This window comes from Dipodomys merriami, unplaced genomic scaffold (assembly GCF_024711535.1).
Source record: "Dipodomys merriami isolate MVZ:Mamm:240054 unplaced genomic scaffold, mDipMer1.0.p SCAF_8, whole genome shotgun sequence".
Classification (NCBI taxonomy): Eukaryota; Metazoa; Chordata; class Mammalia; order Rodentia; family Heteromyidae; genus Dipodomys; species Dipodomys merriami.
Genome location: NW_027206401.1, coordinates 49,587,971 through 49,606,097, shown reverse-complemented (window position 1 = coordinate 49,606,097; position 18,127 = coordinate 49,587,971). Strand labels below are relative to the sequence as shown.

The 18,127-nt window shown below is 38.5% G+C and overlaps 1 protein-coding gene across 3 annotated transcripts in view; it reads left to right on the top strand.

Moving 5' to 3' along the window:
• The window catches only part of Orc3 (origin recognition complex subunit 3), a 51,927-nt gene extending 35,021 nt beyond the window's left edge, over positions 1-16,906 (top strand). For all 3 annotated transcript variants that reach the window (XM_070011074.1, XM_070011073.1, XM_070011072.1), the window contains exons 14-20: positions 3,987-4,117; positions 5,821-5,897; positions 7,075-7,175; positions 12,774-12,915; positions 14,593-14,709; positions 15,529-15,608; positions 16,496-16,906. In XM_070011074.1, coding sequence (XP_069867175.1) covers positions 3,987-4,117; positions 5,821-5,897; positions 7,075-7,175; positions 12,774-12,915; positions 14,593-14,709; positions 15,529-15,608; positions 16,496-16,601 — 754 coding nt within the window. In that variant the 3' untranslated portion in view covers positions 16,602-16,906. The remainder of the gene's footprint in view (positions 1-3,986; positions 4,118-5,820; positions 5,898-7,074; positions 7,176-12,773; positions 12,916-14,592; positions 14,710-15,528; positions 15,609-16,495) is intronic.
• The last annotated feature ends 1,221 nt before the right edge of the window (positions 16,907-18,127 follow it).

The window sequence follows — 18,127 nt, the reverse complement described above, 5'->3', positions numbered from 1 at the left end:
ATTCATTGTTGAATGTTCCTTTGGAAAGAAAATATGCTAATGTTCTATAAGAAACAAAAAAAAAGTCCATGAGATTCTTATTTCCAGTTAACCACCAGAAAGCTAGAAGTGAAGCTTTGGTTCAAGTGGTTGGTGGAGTGCCTGCCTTGAGTGAAAGCAAAAGGACAGCTCTAAGGTCTTGAGTTCAGGCCTTACTGTTGGCACTAAAAAAGATCCTAATCAAATTTTCCATTTGATTATTTTGTAAAAATTAAACTGCGAGGTATGATGGCATATACCTGTAATCCCAGCAGCACTCAAGAGGCAATGAGAATCGAGAGTTTCAGGATATCCTGGACAGGACAGTAAGTTCAAGGCCAGCCTGAGCTACATGACAAGATCCTGTTTTAACAAAAAACTAACCAAGGTAGTAAAGTCTCATGAAAAAATTTCTGTCAAGCAACTGCTATGTTGAAATGGCCATTGGTCTGCTTGATAAACTATTTCATATTCATTAAAAAGTATTTATGAGGGGCCAGGCATGGCATAGTAGCACATACATGTAGTCCAGCTACTCAGGAGGCTGAGATAAGTGATCCCTTGAGACCAGAAGTTTGAGGCCAGCCTAGACAATATAGGGAGATCCAGTCTCAAAACAATAATTGTTTATGAGGAATTTGTAATCATATTGGGAAATATATGAGTAGAAAAGAATTTCATGTCCATAAAATATACATAATGTACATTAATATGGGAATATGCAAGTGTGTATTGTGATATGTATCACAGTGTATTGATTTGCTTAAGTCTTCTAGAACCTTTCTTTACTGAGTCTTGCACCATGGAGAGCATATGTTTGTATAAGATAGGAAGTAAGTCATTGTTCATCCGTCTTGAATTGTTGTGAGGAACTATTAAAGACAAAAATCAAGTGGGAATAAATAGTAATAAAAAAAGGATGGTAACCCAACAGGGAGCTAGGTAAATACATTACCTTTCCTCATCAGCTTGAAAGACTTCAAAGAGGAAAATGTTGTTACTAGAATCCCTATGTAAGAATTAAACATATGCCCAGAATCTTTCAGACTTCTAAAATTCATAGAACTTGCATAAATGATAAATGCTTCTGTTTGTTTTGCTTACTAGGCTGGCATTCTACTTGAACCACATCGCCAGCCCTTTATTGCTTTAGTTATTTTGAGTAATGTAACATCTTGTTTTTTTTGCCTGAGGCTACCCTTGGCCCATGATCCTTCTACCTATACTTCTGGCATAACTTGGATTACCTACCACCTTATTCGAGATAGTCTTACTTAGTTTTTTGCTAGGGTTGTCCTTACCTCAAACCACGATCATCCCAATTTTCACCTCCCAAGTAGTTGTGAGTATAGGCATGAGCCAGTGCCCCAGCCCTTACATGATAAAAGTTTCAAGCATTGATATAAAGCAGAGTCCTCAGTTTACAGAAACATGATGGATCAGCTGAACCCAAAGCATACTGTACTCTGATAGTAATAGCAGTTTTTTCTTGGCTTGGGGACAACAAAAACTTCATTGTACCTAGGAGAATTTGCTTTGCTCCCTGTCCTTATTAGCTGATAATGATTCATCTTTGGGTCTATCATTTTCTTTCAGATAAGGAAACCAAAGCCAGAAACACCAATATTTTTTTCAAGTTTATAGAGCAGTACTTTCCACATTTTCCATCCTAGATCCATTGTTTGAGAGTTAATAGCAAGAGGAAATGGTATTTGGGCAAATAGACCATGTTAAGAACACACCCACAATTATAAAATGAGCCAGGAGAAAGAGCTGCTGTGGACTCAGCCACACTGCCTTACCCTGACCCTAGTCATCTCAGCACAAGTGCAGAAAAATGAAGGAAGCAATGGTGTTTAGTCCACTTATCCCAAGTGACCTTCTAAGTTTGCTGTGGAAACTTAAACCCTGAAGTTCATTGATAGCTGAAGGAATTACTTTAGCTGAATGGAATTATCCTAATTTCTGTTTATTTGGCTTTAATTTTTTATCCAGATTGTCTCCTGGTTGAATAGGTTTGAGACCCATTCACCTTAACATCTTTCTTCACTGAGGCCTGATATCATATAATTCTTTATTATTGTATGACTTACTCTCTTCATGGAAAAATATTTTCTTCAGTGTTTCATTTGAGCTAATGATCTGATGACAAATATATTTCTGGTTTTTATCAACATAAATTGTGATCAAGTGAGTGATTCAAGCAGATCAATAGATAGGTAGCTACAACAGAGTAGTAAAAGCAATTTTTAAAAAATATAGTGAGCTCTTGATTGCTAAGGTACCACCAGTTTGCAGTTAACCTCCATTTGTGAGGTTGTCAAGTGGCATCTGATATCAGAAATTAAGGTTTAAAGGAAGATACACATTCTTTGGTTTTCATAGTTACAAGTCATACATATACAGATAGCTATAGATATATTTGCTTTGTTGTGTTAGTCTTTTAAAAAGATCTCTGAATAAATTGCTTTTAGTGACATTTTATTTTCTTAATTTCTGGTCTTCATTAACATTAATACATTTGTAATCCTGGGTTTTAAATATTTTTCAAAGCTGTCTTGTAATGGAATTGTCTGTTTGGAACATGAGGATTTATTCAAAAGATCTTTGAATTAGCCCAGTTTTTCTATTTCTCTTAATCTGACTTTTATATAATTAGTACTAATGAGAAATGATGGGCTCTCTGCATGAAGAAGCAGAACATTTCTTTGCCCTGAAGGATGATTGTTTTTAGTGATGATCCTATGTTTCTGTTTCACAAGGAAGCTGTTTTGTTGTTGGTTTGGGGGGGGGGGTACAAATGATAGAAAGTATAAACCTTTTAATATATTGTCAAAGTTCTTTTTTGAGCTATAGTGATATAATCATTTCTCAATCAAGTTAGTTAAATGCCCTTTAGTGTTCTTCTGTGGCACTAGTGTGAACTATTTAAACACCTTTTTGCCCTTTAATGTTATAAAGTGGCTTTTAAACCTCTGAATTTGGTATTTTCTTTTTAATTTCTTTTAAAGCAGAATGCCAGTTGCAGTGAACCAAAATTGGAAAATGCTCTTTCTCTCTCCCATTCTCTTAAACTGATTATAATTAGCATTTTGCATCTCATCAAAACTAGTTTTTATCAGAGGTGATTCTGTGACCTTGAATGAATTAATCACTCTGCCTGTGCTATATATGCTGCTAGCAAGCAGAATTGCCTACAGTGTTTATCTGAGTAAATTTACTCAGTTGATTTACTGAGTAATGTTTATGAAGCCTTTAGAAGATGTAAAGCATAGTTCAAATGGTAATGCTTAGAAAAATGATTGCTGGGCTTCAGTGGCTCACACCTGTAATCCTAGTTACTCAGGAGGCTGAGATCTGAGGATCATAGTTCAGAGCCAGCCCAGGCAGGAAGGTCTGTGAGACTTTCTCTCCAGTAAACCACCAGAACACCAGAAGTGGCACTGTTGCTCAAGTTGTAGAGCACTTACCTTGAGTTGAAGAGCTGAGGGACAGTGCCCAGGCCTAGAGTTAAGCCCCATGACTGACCAAAAAAAAGATGTTAGTTCTATTTTTGGTACTTTTAAACCTGCATTCATTTAGCATGTCATACTTTCTTCACTTGTTTAATTATTAAGCTTTCATCTAATCTCTCTAATAATGTGATTTATGACTTTTTTCATTTTACAGACAAGAAAACCAAGGATCAGAGATATCTAGTAAACTTGTTCTGCATTTTAACATAGTAAATTCACAGCTAGGCTGTGAGCCCAAATTTTTGAATATTTTCCAAGCTTAAGCTTTATGATGAGAGAGAGCTCTTCAAGAATACCTCTCACTGTCATATATATTGAGGAAAATCTTTTCAAAGGAAAGTGAGGACTACTAATGAGGAATTTATACTATCTGCTCTGACCAGAAATATTTAATAAGTAGGAAATGTTTTAAGTGTATTCATTTTTTTAGTTCTATCTGTCACTCTTTTCCAGAATGTTGGCAAAGGATGAACTGATGAACATACTAAAGAAATGTTACAAGGTTTTTAATTCTTCTGAAAAGCAGCTTGGCAGCACAGTAAAGAAAATAGAAGAGTTCCTGGCTGAGTTTCAGAACCTTGATGGTAAAAATGTAATATCCTACCAGTTCTACTGACAGTGACATTCCTCCATTAACCAAAATATAGTTCATGGTCAGTCAGTATACTAAGCTTCAGAATTTCACACCTTATCAGTCACCAATAGTCAGACTGCTTCTATTCTAGATGTGGTTTAAACAATAGAGTATCATAGCCAGGCACCAGTAGCTCATGCCTATAATCCTCCCTACTCAAGAACTGATATCTGGGAATTGTGATTCAGAGCCAGCCCCGGCAAGAGAGTCCATGAGACTCTTAGCTCCAGTTAATTACCAAAAAGTTAAAAGTAGAGTTGTGGTTCAAGTGGGAAGTGCTAGCTTGCAGCAGAAGAGCTTAAGACAGCACTGAGGCCCTTGTTCAAGCACTAGGACTAGTATTAGGTGGACAGAAATTCTTTAGATTTATCTAAGCAAAAGCCAACAGAAAGGAAAAGAGAGAATAGCAAGTAAATGTAATTATTTTACAAAATTAGACTCAAAAGTCTCTAATGATTGCTGTAAAAAGAAACTTTCATAATTTTATTTGCAGTTCAGGTAACATCTAGTGATCAAATTCTGTGGTATGCTAACATTAAAGAAATATATGTTTTTGGGGGGCTGGGAAGGTGGCTCAGTGGTAGAGCACTTGCCTTGCATGCATGAGGCCCTGGGTTCGATTCCCCAGCACCACATAAGCAAAAAGAAAAAAAAAAAAAAAAGAAATACATGTTTTTGGAATGGGAACATTGAACATTAAAATGCTTAACAGCATAAAGAATAAAGAATATGACTGACAAATGAAAGCAAAAGCTATCTTGGAGTAATGTCTATTTTCAAAACACTGTTAATAAGTGTAATTTACACTTCCTATATTGGAGAAGTAGAAATATATGGCTTTGCAGTCTGGTTTTTTAGTCCTGATTTGACATTACAAATTGAGGACGGTTAAGTAAGGCAGAATGTCAGATTGGAATTATTTTTAAGGTACTGCTACATGTTAGTGAAATGGAATAAAGAATTTAGTAGGTTTATTGACCTTAAATTATGCTTTTTTTGAGACAAGTTATCTACAGTGAAGAAGAATTTTTTTCTTTGAGAATGATATATATTCTCTAGCTTTATCTTCTATTTTAGATTTGGGCCAAACTTTGTGAGTATCAGGCCCCAAGATATACCCTGAACTTTAGGAGGGCATCAGTGCCTTGGCTTTCCAAAAGCACAGTAGTACATTTTACCAGTTACGGTTTTCTCTTCATTTTGCTAAGGAACCATGCTATACTGTGTTTTAGTAGATTACTTCACAACTTTTATACACTACCTATTTCCCAATACGTAGTATTGTAGAAATAGTTATTTGAAAAGCAGAGACAAAGTTTGTCAGGGATTGTGTTGTTTAAAATCTACATAAAGAAAAATAGTTTAACATTTGCATGATTTTTTTAACAACACTAATATTTTGATGCTTTTTGTTGTTGATTTCAGAGGATTTGTTTTCGTTATGATACACTTAAAATTGTAGGTGGTTTCTGAAGAACTTATGGAACCATATAAATTAAGTAATATTAATTGACCTTCTGCATTGAACAAATTATTTACCTGATGATACCTTGATCCCTTGCCACATTTTACTTCATTTGGCTTCATATAGTGTTTGTTCTCTTGACTTGGACTTACCTTAATTATTGTATATTGGTTGTATATTGAAAACAGATGCAAAAGAGGAAGAAGATTCTTCTGGATCACAGTCAAAGGGGTTTCAGAAGACAGACCTCTATCATCTTCAGAAGGTCAAGTCTCATTTCCTTCCAACGTCATTTTTTCAATGTGTGCTCTAGATTAGCTATGCCAATATTTTTGTTTTCAAGCCATAACCCAGAACACTTTCAATTTAGTAGGTGTATTGACCTTGAATTCACACTTTCAAATTCACATCCTGTTTGTCCTGCTGCCCGCCTCAGCTCTGCATGCATACACCCTGTGTGTAGTAGACAGGTGGAAGCTGTTTTTATAGGCTCAGAGTAAAATATTCGGAAAAATGGAACAAACATAGTTGCAAAACAGCCCAACCAGATTGTTAGCCTAAGTATTTATTTTTCTGGTAGGTCAAATTTGAAGAGGTTCAAAGGAGGAACTCATTCATTTTAGATACATTTCTTGATAATTTTAGTGCACATTTATATATAGAATAGAAACTAAGCCATATAACAGTATGCTACTTTTCAGTTCTAACCTCATGATCTTGATTGTCAAATGAAGAATGTTGTTGGTACTGGTACCGTAAATGCCAAGTTATGTAGATATAACAAATATTTTACTCGAGAAAATGTGAAATCTTTGCAGCTACTATTTCCAAAAGGTATAGTGGCTATTGATGGTCCCTTCTTTCATCTTCTCTTCATGTTTCACCCCTTCCTCAGTCTCTTGTATTTTCTCCTGCTTTTTCTTATCCAGTTTCATTCCTTTTCTTTTTTTTTTTTTTTTTTTGGGTCCGGTCGTGGGGCCTGAACTCTGGACCTGGGCGCTGTCCCTCAGCTCTTCAGCTCAAGGCTAGCGCTCTACCACCTGAGCCACAGCGCCACTTCCGGCTTTTTGCTTATGTGGTGCTGAGGAATCGAACCCAGGGCCTCATGCATGCAAGGCAAGCACTCTACCACTGAGCCACCTTCCCAGCCCCTCATTCCTTTTCTTAAATGAACAAATGGATTCTGAGTATGGAGTTCTTTACTATATAACTGAAGAGTGACATGAACTGCACTTTCCCTTTCTCCCTGAAAATTTATTTGCTTAAAGCAAAACATCTCAGAGCCTTACCAGATGTTTAAAAAAAGAAAAAAGGGCACATTTGACTTGGCTTTTAGTACATTCTGCCTATGGAAAGAACATTAGTTGCCTCTACCTAGTAATAGCTCCCTTGGAAACTTTTTCTCAGAATCACCAGAAAAAGTATATTCTTTTCACCCACAGTCCTTATTGGAAATGAAAGAATTAAGAAGAACAAGTAAGAAGCAAACCAAGTTTGAAATACTCAGAGAAAAAGTTGTGAACTTCATTGACTGTCTGGTGAGGTGAGTCTGTGTCTTGTATTAGTAATTGTCCTGGTCCTGCAAATAATATTGGTATAATAACTATCACCAATGGCCAAGATACTTTTTTCCTAGTCTTTTGTATTTCTCCATTCAACTTAGATTTATCAGTTTTATTCCTTTTCCTTTAAGGCATCTAATCAAATTTCTTAGTTTGCTCTTATACTGTCAGCTTAAAAAATGTAAATTTAAACGTAATTTATAAGGCCACATAGGAAAAAACAGTGAATTAGAAAGTGGTTCCCCCCACCCCCATTTACTTTGTTAAAGTGCTTGTATCTCACTTTGTCATGGTTCTGTCTTTGCTAGAAGTAAATACTGAATCTGGGTCATGCCCAGAAAACAGGCTAAGCAGACTGGCCATGCTGCTCCATTTTGTCCTGAATAAAGAACTTCTAAAGAATACCAGAACAACTCATTATCAGCATGAGATCCATTGTTGAACCACCTCCTCAGTAAATATAGGCATCTCTCAGTCTGTCCTCGATTCTTGGGACCTAGATCATTCTGAATTGTAAATTGCTTTATGTAACAGTAAAATCACCCATCCAAAGCTACCTTTAGGAAACTTGGACCATGCTACAAAAAGAAGTATGCAGAAAAAGAAAAAAAGTAGAAACATGTTTTATTCTGTTTTGTTTGTTTGTTTTTAGTGATATTTGAAACCCTCCAGCATGCAAGACACCAGGTGGAAGAAAGTACTGAAAAAAAGTAACAGCTTAGTTTTATTGAGGACAGTAAAATTTGGCAAATAGCATTCCCTTCCTCAAAGTGAAAATTTCTATTTTCCAGGACAGTGTGAGTGCAGGGTCTCTCCTAGTTGCTGAAAAATATAAATGCCAAACAAAATGATCAACAGAATCTGACAAAGTTATAAGAGAGAAATGTGCCATAATGAAGTGATATCTTCAATATTGAGCTGAACTGTTAGTCAAGAATTATTTTTCAGAACTTGCCCAAGGAGACTTGACAAGTTATGCCCATTGCAGTCACTAGAAATTATTTTACCATGCGATTTAACAGACTTACCTAAATATCAGCCTTCTATGGTCTTACACATCCCAAACTGAGCTATGAAACTGTGTCAAGTGTTCCCCTTTCATGATCTTTATCCTAAGGGCTGGCTTCAGAGCAGTTACTGAATAATGTTGAGCATGAATGAAATGTGAAATCACATATCTCTGATTCTCAAGCTTACTGTCTTTACTAAGATTGTCTTTCCAGAGAGGGAAGCGTTTAGGATTGTAGCATATTAAAACTAAAAGACAGAAGTAAAAGAAAGCTGAAGAAGTACAAAACCTAGAGAGAGGTCAACAGTCTAAGTCTCCTCTGACATTTGCCCCTAAAAGCCCCAGCACTGAGTTTGTACGTATTCAATTAATGTAGCCCAGTGGGAACAAAATAAGGCAGATGTTTTGCCTCATATAGAGACTTACCTGAAGATAGAGAGGGAAAAAAAATAGCATTTTGCCTGAATCTTTTAAACATTAATTGTAAAGACATTTTAAAAAGGGTAGGACTACAAATGTGAAGCAGTAGTTTATTTCTTCTATAACTTTAGTTTTGGGGGATTTCCATTCTTCCATTGCATATGAAGATTTCAATAAAGTCTCACCCAATGTCCCCCTTCCCTCCAATATTGAGGATTGAGCCGAGGCCCCTAAGTGCATAGCCTTGCTCCAGGGCTATAAATGGCATCCACAATAGCTCCAGTGGAGTAACTGTGAGGTTGGTTTAGGGGGCGGTAGGAAGGTTTAGGATTTAGGCACATAACTTACAAATTAGGCATTCCATGGCATCCAGGATGCCACCAGCATCACAGAAAACATTTCCTGAAGTAGCAGCTTAATTAGTTCAGTGCTAAGTAATTGAGATGAAAGCAGAATGTTCCCTTAGTGAGGGTCAAATCAAAACCTTACTCTGTAGGTAGGTTTTGCTCCAGTGGACTCAGCAGCATTTGAAATTAGAATGGGTGAAGGGATGAGACCACACCTTGATATGGGAGGAGGGAGAGGATGAGTGATGTGCATGTTAATATCTTTCCTTTCATCTTCAAGCCACTGATTATCTCAGACTAGAGCGTGTATAAGGGGAATTTCATAGGAAGTGGTCTCCTCTCCAGGAGATGAGAAAAGACTCTTGAAGAAGAGGAAGAATGTCTGGTGGCAGGGCTGAGGTAGCTCTTTGTTTTCCTTACACTGACTGAAATGAGCTATATAGTCTGGTGTGGCTAACACACTTCAAGCTCAGAACTGGATTAAGTCCCAGGAATCTTTATGCAGGCATGTGCATTAACTACTTAAATCCAGTGGGTGACCTATTACCTGCCTTCGGTTGTGTGTACCAAAGTTTGTTCAGTTTGCTGCCTTACAGGCTACCTAATGGTGATGTCATTGCTATGGGACAGACCTGCTCTTGAGTTCATTATAGATCCAAAGTGACTTTGTGATGTCTTCTCTTTTAAGTTTAGCTTTGTATTTATTTTCCAGTTCTGGGGCTTGAGCCACAACACCACTTCCAGCCATTTCTGAATATATGGGACTGAGGAATCAAACCCAGGGCTTCATGCATGCTAGGCAAGCACTCTCCCGCTAAGCCACATTCTTAGCTCTAAGTTTATTAAAATTGGTTTGCTATTTAATCCATAGGTGAAAAATAGGAATTCTAACTTATGCCAGGAATATTGTGTGTGTGTGTATGTGTGTGCTGGTTGTGGGACTTAAACTTAGGAACTGGGCACTGACGCTGAGCTTTTGTGCTCAAGGTTAGCACTCTTACCACCAAGCCACATCTCTACTTCTGGATTTTTTGTTTTTGTGGTTAACTGGAGATGAGAGACTCAACAGGCAATCCTCAGATCTCAGCCTCCTAAATAGCTAGGTTTATAGTCATGAGCCACCAGAGCCTAGCTATGCCAAGATTTTAAATAATTGAAACATTATTGCTTAACAATTTTCTCCATACTGTGAAATTGAAGTTTAGCCTTTGTGCCGGGCGCCGGTGGCTCATGCCTGTAATCCTAGCTTCTCAGGAGGCAGAGATCTGAGGATCATGGTTCAAAACCAGCCCGGGTAGGAAACTCTGTGAAACTCTTATCTCCAAGAAACCATCAGAAAACCAGAAGTGGCGCTGTAGCTCAGGTGGTAGAATGCTAGTCTTGAGCTGAAGAGCTGAGGGACAGCGCTCAGGCCCAGAGTTCAATCCCCACAACTGACAAAAAAAAAAAAGAAAGAAAGAAAGAAAGAAATTTAGCCTTTGTTTCTTCCTAAAGTAAATAATTCTTGTTTATAAAAAAACACTCGGGCTGCTAGAAGGTGGCTCAGTGATAAGAGTGCTTGCCTTGCATGCATAAGGCCCTGGGTTCAATTCCTTTGCACCACATAAACAGAAAAAGCTGGAAGTGGTGCTGTGGCTCAAGTGGTAGAGTGCTAGCCTTGAGCTGAAGAGCTGAGGGACAGCGCCCAGGCCCAGAGTTCAGACCCCATGACTGCCCAAAAAATAAAAATAAAAAAACTTCCTGAGGTACCCATTGAAAAAATGGCAACTAAACCATTATCCTCCCAAAAGAATCTCCTAAATTCTCAATTTTAGGCTTAAGCCTTGTGTTTAATACTATTAAGAAAGAGTAAATGTTTGCTATGGTTAAAAAAAAAAATAGAGAATGTGGTTATTTTGGTTTTCTAATTAATGTAAGAAATTCATTAAGATTCCTCTTTCTGGAAGTGGCGCTGTAGCTCAAGTGGTAGAGTGCTCACCTTGAGCTGAAGAGCTGAGGGACAGCTCCCAGGCCCAGAGTTCAAGCCCCACGACCGACAAAAAAAAAAAAAAGATTCCTCTTTCTGTAAGCTGCCTAGCATGACTTGTGAAAGTGATTTGGTACTCTCTTGATCCCACTTGAGAAAACTACACAGCTCTTTCGGTTTCCATGAAGACAAAACTGCCTGAAGTATGGAGGGTATGCATATCTGAACTGCTACTAGCTATCTACAAGATGTCACTCTAAAAAGGTGGCAAGTATGCTCAGGCCTAACTGGCTGAACACAAGGGCCCCAAAAGTGCGGCATTTCTGCTGCATGTATTTAGAAGTGCATAGAGTAATCCTGAACTGAAAATTTAGATGTAGATTCTCTGGCCATTGAGTGAATCCAGATGAGAAAGCTAGCAAGACCAGGATACTTAAAGAATGCATGGTCAGACTGACCAATATATGAGCTTCCACTGCCACACTGAGTTGATCATGACTGAAAAGGAGCAAAAACCAGAAGAAGAGATAACACAGAAGAAAAATATACTCCAGAAAATAACTTTCAGCACAGAAATACATTTAGCCTAAAATAAATGCAAATGAAAGGAAAAGAATCATTAAGGCCAGGTACAGTAGCTGATACCTATAATCCAGGCTACAAATTGGTAGGATCAAAGTTTGGAGCCAACCTGAGCAAAGTTAGTGAGATTCTACCCCATCTTCAACATAGAAGCCAAGCTGTGCAGGAGGCATTCATGGTCCAAGGCCCACCTTGTAAATCCTACCAAAAAATAACTATAGCAAGACTGAGTTGGGAGTAGCTGAAGTGGTAGAAAGTGCCTAGCAAGCATAAGTCCCTGAGTTCAGAGCACCAATACTGCTAAAAATTACTTATTCATACTTTAAATTCAATTTTAAAGATTTAGAGCATAACTTTTGAAAAGAATATCCAAGAATCTGGTCACTTCCTGCTCACACTTGTAATCTTAGCTACTCAAGAAGCTGAGATCTCAGTGTTAATGGTTTAAAGCCAGCCCAGGCAGAAAAGTTAATGAGACTTTTATCTACAACAAACTCCTCTAAAAGCCAAAAATGGAGCTGTGGCTCAAGTGGTAGAACACTAGCTTTGAGCAAAAAAATCTCAGGGACAGTGCCCGGGCCTTGAGTTCAAGCCCTGCTCCCGGTTCAGAAAAAAAGTAAAGACATTGTTAAAAATATGTAGATGAGGGGCTGGGAAGTTGGCTCAGTGGTAGAGCAGTTGCCTTGCATGCATGAGGCCCTGGGATCGATTCCTCAGCACCACATAAGCAAAAAGAAAAAAGCCGGAAGTGGTGCTAGGGCTCAAGTGGTAGAGCGCTAGCCTTGAGCTGAGGAGCTGAGGGACAGCAGCGAGGCCCAGAGTTCAGGCCCCACGATCGGGCCCCTCCCCCCCAAAATATATAGTTATATAGATGAGATGTAGTTCTGAATGAAAAACTAGACTAATATTTGAGTTTTGTTTTATTTGGCTCTTGTTGGTTTTGCCTTCTCAGTAGATTGTTCTGTGTGTGTGTGTGTGTGTGTGTGTGTGTGTGTGTGTGTGTGTGTGTGTGTGTGTGTGTGTGTGTGTGTGTGTGTGTGTGTGTGTGTGTCTTGTTGGTTTTGCCTTCTCAGTAGATTGTTCTGTGTGTGTGTGTGTGTGTGTGTCTTGTCTTGTTGGTTTTGCCTTCTCAGTAGATTGTTCAGGGTGTGTGTGTGTGTGTGTGTGTGTGTGTGCGCGGCTCTTGTTGGTTTTACCTTCTCAGTAGATTGTTCAGGGTGTGTGTGTGTGTCTAAAAGCTAACTGCCTATTTCAGAGAATACCTTCTGCCTCCTGAGACCCAGCCTCTCCACGAGGTGGTGTACTTCAGCGCAGCCCACACCCTTCGGGAGCATCTGAATGCCTCTCCCAGAATCGCCCTCCACACAGCACTCAACAACCCCTACTACTATCTAAAGGTAAGGAGGGATTTGGTTCTCAAACTGAAGCTCACTCCTTGTGCTTTATCGTCACAAAATAGTCTTGTTTGCAGTTCTGGTTTAATGAGCAAAGACTGGCAGGTAGGAGCTGTATCTTTCATATCTTTTTAAGACCTCTTTTCAATTTAGAGGGATTTTCTAACTCAATGAAAACCACCAATCAGTGGTGATGCTGCATATTTTTGACCATATCATGAACTGTCTTCCTTTCCTATGATACAGCCAGATCCTAGGCACAGGGCTTGAGGATATAATGCTACTTGATCTTGTGATAGAACTGAGGAAATAATGCTACTTGAGCTTGTGAAAAAAGGAAATGTCTCCTGAAGAGATTGTTATTTAATAGAAATTATAACCACATATATTAAGTAATTTGGAAATAGTTTAAGTCCCTAGAGTAATTCTGCAAAAATTACTTAAAAGTGACTCACTGATCCTGGCACCACTGGCTCACATCTGTAATCCTGGCTACTCAGACATAAGCCTGCCTAGGCAGAAAAGCCACTAGACTCTTACCTCCAATTAACCCCCAAAAAAGCCAGAAGTGGAGCTATGGCTCAAGTGGTAGAAAATTAGCTTTGAGCTATAAAGAAAAAAGCTCAGGGCAGCGCCTAGGTCCTGAATCCAAGCACCAGGACCAGCACCAAACAATGTTTGACAAGAAGTATACTCCTTACTCATGTAACTCTATACAATAAAATGAAATTTTTTAAAAAATGACCCACCGAAGCCTGTGAGGTGTCCTCACACGCTAGCTTCCCATTGCAGAATGCACAGCATGCTATCTACTGCAGGACAACACTGAGTAGTAGGAAAACACAAATCTGGTTTTCAGTGAGGGGTAGTAGGAAACTTGTTAAGTGCATGTTAAGGAACAATAAAACAAGTTACTTTTTTTTTCCCCATGGGTCTTGAACTCTGGACCTGGGCACTGTCCCTGAGCTCTTCAGCTCAAGGCTAGTGCTCTACCACTTGAGCCACTTCCAGTTTTCTGGTGGTTAATTGAAGATAAGAGTCTCACAGACTTTCTTGCCTGGGCTGGCTTTGAACCGAGACCCTCAGATTTCAGCCTCCTGAGTAGCTAGGATTATAGGTGTGAGTTGCTGACGCCAGGCTTCAATTACTTCTAATATGTAAGGTACAGATTAAAACTCACACAATCTTAGTAGTGGCATCACAGAAAATAAAAACATGTGGTTTCAGTGGGGAAGATATGTAGCTTGGGCAGCTTGTATATATGATTGTGTTCTGAGTAAGAACTATGGATTTTAAATATTGTAGGTTGAAAAGATACTGGTGGCTTCTACAGTTCTTAAGATTTACAATGTTGATAGAATAGTCTTCGAGATAACTTATACCTCTACTAGTTAAAGGATTCCCTGAATTAGATATCACAACTAGAAATGTATGGGGTTTCAGAAAATAATTTATGATTAAAATGAAAAATATGCTTGTCTTCTGTCCTGGGAATATTTTTCCAGTGACTAGAAGCTAGAGAGATATGACCAAGATCTAAAGCTTAATAAGAGCTTTGAATTTCTAATGAGTCCATTGACTAAAGAAACCAGATTATTACTAGTTTACTAGAGATATTAGGAAGGGTTGACTAATGCCTCATTTTTCTTAATCATCACTTTAGCTCACCATTTTTTTTAGAATGAAGCCCTAAAGAGTGAAGAAGGCTGCATTCCAAATATCGCCCCTGACATCTGCATAGCATACAAACTGCACCTGGAGTGTAGCAGGCTAATCAACCTTGTGGACTGGTCAGAGGTATGTCAGGAAGAAAAGAGCAAACTCTGGATTTGGCTACCTTACCCATGGCAACTTCCCTGGAATATTTTCTTTTATTTGGAAAGCATAAACTGCCTCATTCTTCAGAAGCTCAGCAATCCTTACTCCCAATCTGCTCTCTGATCCTGCATTCCTCAACCAAGCCAATTCTGCATTCAGCCAGATCAAAATAAATATGTGATCTGTTAGCATTAAGGAAAACTAAACAATTTAGGTCTGTTTTATGGTACTCCACAAAGTAAGTATGTTATTGGCTAGCATTTTTTTTTAAAAAAATTGAAAGGACTACAAAAGATGAACAGTCAAGAAGTGCAAGAGTAAGCTTGAGAGTGATGGACAACTGTCATTATTCTTTAAAATATTTTTTTCCTCAGAATAGAATTACAGAGATCTGAGCTCTGCAGAAAGTCTTGTCTTCTCACCATTAAAAATATTCCCCAATTACCTGCTTCTAAGAAAAATAGGCCAATTTTTCTGGGGTAAAGGAAATTGAAGGTAGAAGATACAGGGTTTTCTTGGCCTTTTAATTTTGATTCTCTTTGTTTCTTCGGTTCTCTGAATACTTTGTGGTTTTTCTGAAACAAGATTATTCAGGAGCCATTGTATTATCTTTTAATGTATAACTTGCTTTGAAATGATTATCAGTTTTAAGGAGGTGACATTTCATATAATGAAAAAAAATATACCAGCTACCAGCAGGATTAAATATAGCTTATTATGGAAACATCAAAGAGTATAGTGAAAGATATTTGGTGACTTTAGATATTCCTGTTTTCCTCTGTCTTGTGTACTCAAAAGGCTTTTGCAACAGTTGTGACAGCTGCTGAGCAAATGGATGGGAATGCTACCACCTCAGAAGAAAGAAACGAAATTATCCAGTATCCTTTAAAAAAATCAGGTCTAGAGTATTCAAATTGAGTATGAGAAGTTTATTGTGGGGGAGGGGCAAGGGTGGGCATGGATAGCTCAGTAGCAAGCACCAACAAGTATAATGAAAACAAAAGTACAGTTTTTGTTTTTGGGTTTTTTTTTAAGTGTCTATAGTATCTTGGACTGGAAAATGTAGCTCAGTAGTAGAGTACTGCTTTGCATGCACACGGCTTAGCACCAGAAGGGAAAAAAAGTTTTGTTATTTCTGTAGATTTGTACTAGTGTTTGTAAAGATGTTAACTTTTTTTTTTCTCCTCTTCAGACCTGGGGCTTGAACTCAGGGCCTGGGCACTGTCCCTGAGCTTTTTTGCTTAAGGCCAACAGTCTGCCACTGAATCACAGCTTCAGTTTTTTGTTGGTTAATTAGAGATTAGTCTCACTAACTTTCATGCCCTGGATAGCTTCGAATCATAATCCTCAGATCTCAGCCACCTGAGTAGCTAGGATTATAGGCATGAGTCATTAGCACCTAGATAAGAAGTTAACTTTTTAGCATTAACCATGCCATTGTAGAAAAACTTAAATTTCTAAATATTCTGAATTTAATGAGACTGTACCAGAAGTAGTCATTTCTCTACTTTTCTAATGTTTGTTTCAATGTGAGGGATGGCAGTTTTTATATTCTTTTAAAATTTAGACTTTGGGTAAGTGTTCAGGAAGCACTTTTCCATTTGTATATGACTGACAATATCTTCTAATTGCATTTAATGTTTTCTGTTAAGGGTTATTTATGCTAACTTGAGGAGTATATAATTCAACTACTACTTCTTTAACATTGAAATTTTAACCTCTGTCAAAATTTAACATGGTCAGTTTCCTTACCTAGAGTCTCCAGTGCTCGGTTTATTAGAGCTGTTTCTGAACTAGAACTTTTAGGTTTCATCAGACCTACAAAACAAAAGACTGACCATGTGGCAAGGCTAACATGGGGCGGCTGCTAAGGAACGATGAGTGACCCAAGTATCCCATTTAACTTAAGGGCAAAGGGAGGCCGTTCATATAAGTCACCAAAGGAGACTCCTGGTGAGGAGAGACATGTGTGATCCCACAATGTGCACTGCTAACCCCAAACAGATGGTTATTACAACATCTTTGATGTACTTTAGAATACAACAAATAGCATACTTATAGTATAACTAAAACTTGCATTCTTGTTGTACTTTTCAGAGTCTTTAATAAGTTATGGGTGGGTCAGTCTTGACAGTACAGTGTAAATTAATAAATATATTGAACCAGGAATCTAGAATATGTGTGACTGGTATAGTAATATTCTAGCCTTGTCCCTGGTTTTTGTGCAATGGCCTTCCTCACTTGAGTATATTTTATATGAATGAATGCCTTACAGGTTTGTTTCTTCTAGTGGTTGACTACAAAAGTTCAAAAACTGCCTCTGACTTCCTATGTCCTTTAGTCTTACAACTTAACAAGATTCAGGCTGTTTAGCTTTACCCTTAAACACTCAACTTTTGGGTGAGTGCTCGTTAAGTCTTAAAGCCAGTAAGGCCTTTACAAATCACATCCTAAACATGTAAAAATCAGGTAAGGAAACTAAGACTTCAGTGACATGTGGAGCTCTTCCATGGCAAGAACTCATCAAGACATAATGAGACTACAATACCTAAAGCTCATTATTTAATGCTGTATCCCAGAAAGCATTGTGGGACTTTATTCAATAACATATGAAAAGCACTATGCAAATGTGACTGGGTGGTGTAGGGGCAGTACATGTCCACACCAAAAAAACTGGTAGTGGGGGGCAAGGGGCAGGCACACACACCATTTAATTTGAAGGTAATTTCAATGAATAACTAATTCAAGAGAGTAAAGAGAGGGAGAGGGCTGGGAAGGTGGCTCAGTGGTAGAGCGCTTGCCTTGCATGCATGAGGCTCTGGGTTTGATTCCTCAGCACCACATAACCAAAAAGAAAAAAGCCAGAAGTGGCACTGTGGCTCAAGTGGTAGAGCGCTAGCCTTGAGCTGAAGAGCTGAGGGGCAGCGCCCAGACCCAGAGTTCAGGCCCCATGACCAGACCCCCCCCCCAAAAAAATAGAGAGAGAGAGGGAGAGGAAGCTCCAAGATCCCCACAACTGAAGAATCAACTGCAAGCAGACCCTATAGAGCTCTGGGTAGTCTTGTTAACCAGAATCGCATCATCTAAGTTAGGGTAAATGTTTCACGTAATTCACCTAAACAAAAAATGCCAGAACTTATTCAGTCAGCAGAATTTAAACACACACATGCTCAGGGGACTGTCAACTTGAAATTTAGTTTATGATATGCACAGAAAATTATGTCCCTGGGCTGGGAAGGTGGCTCAGTGGTAAGAGCGCTTGCCTTGCATGCATGAGGCCCTGGGTTTGAATCCTCAGCACCACATAAGCAGAAAAGGCCAGAAGTGGCACTGTGGTTCAAGTGGTAGAGTGCTTGCCTTGAGCTCAAGAGCTGAGGGACAGTGTCCAAGACCCAGA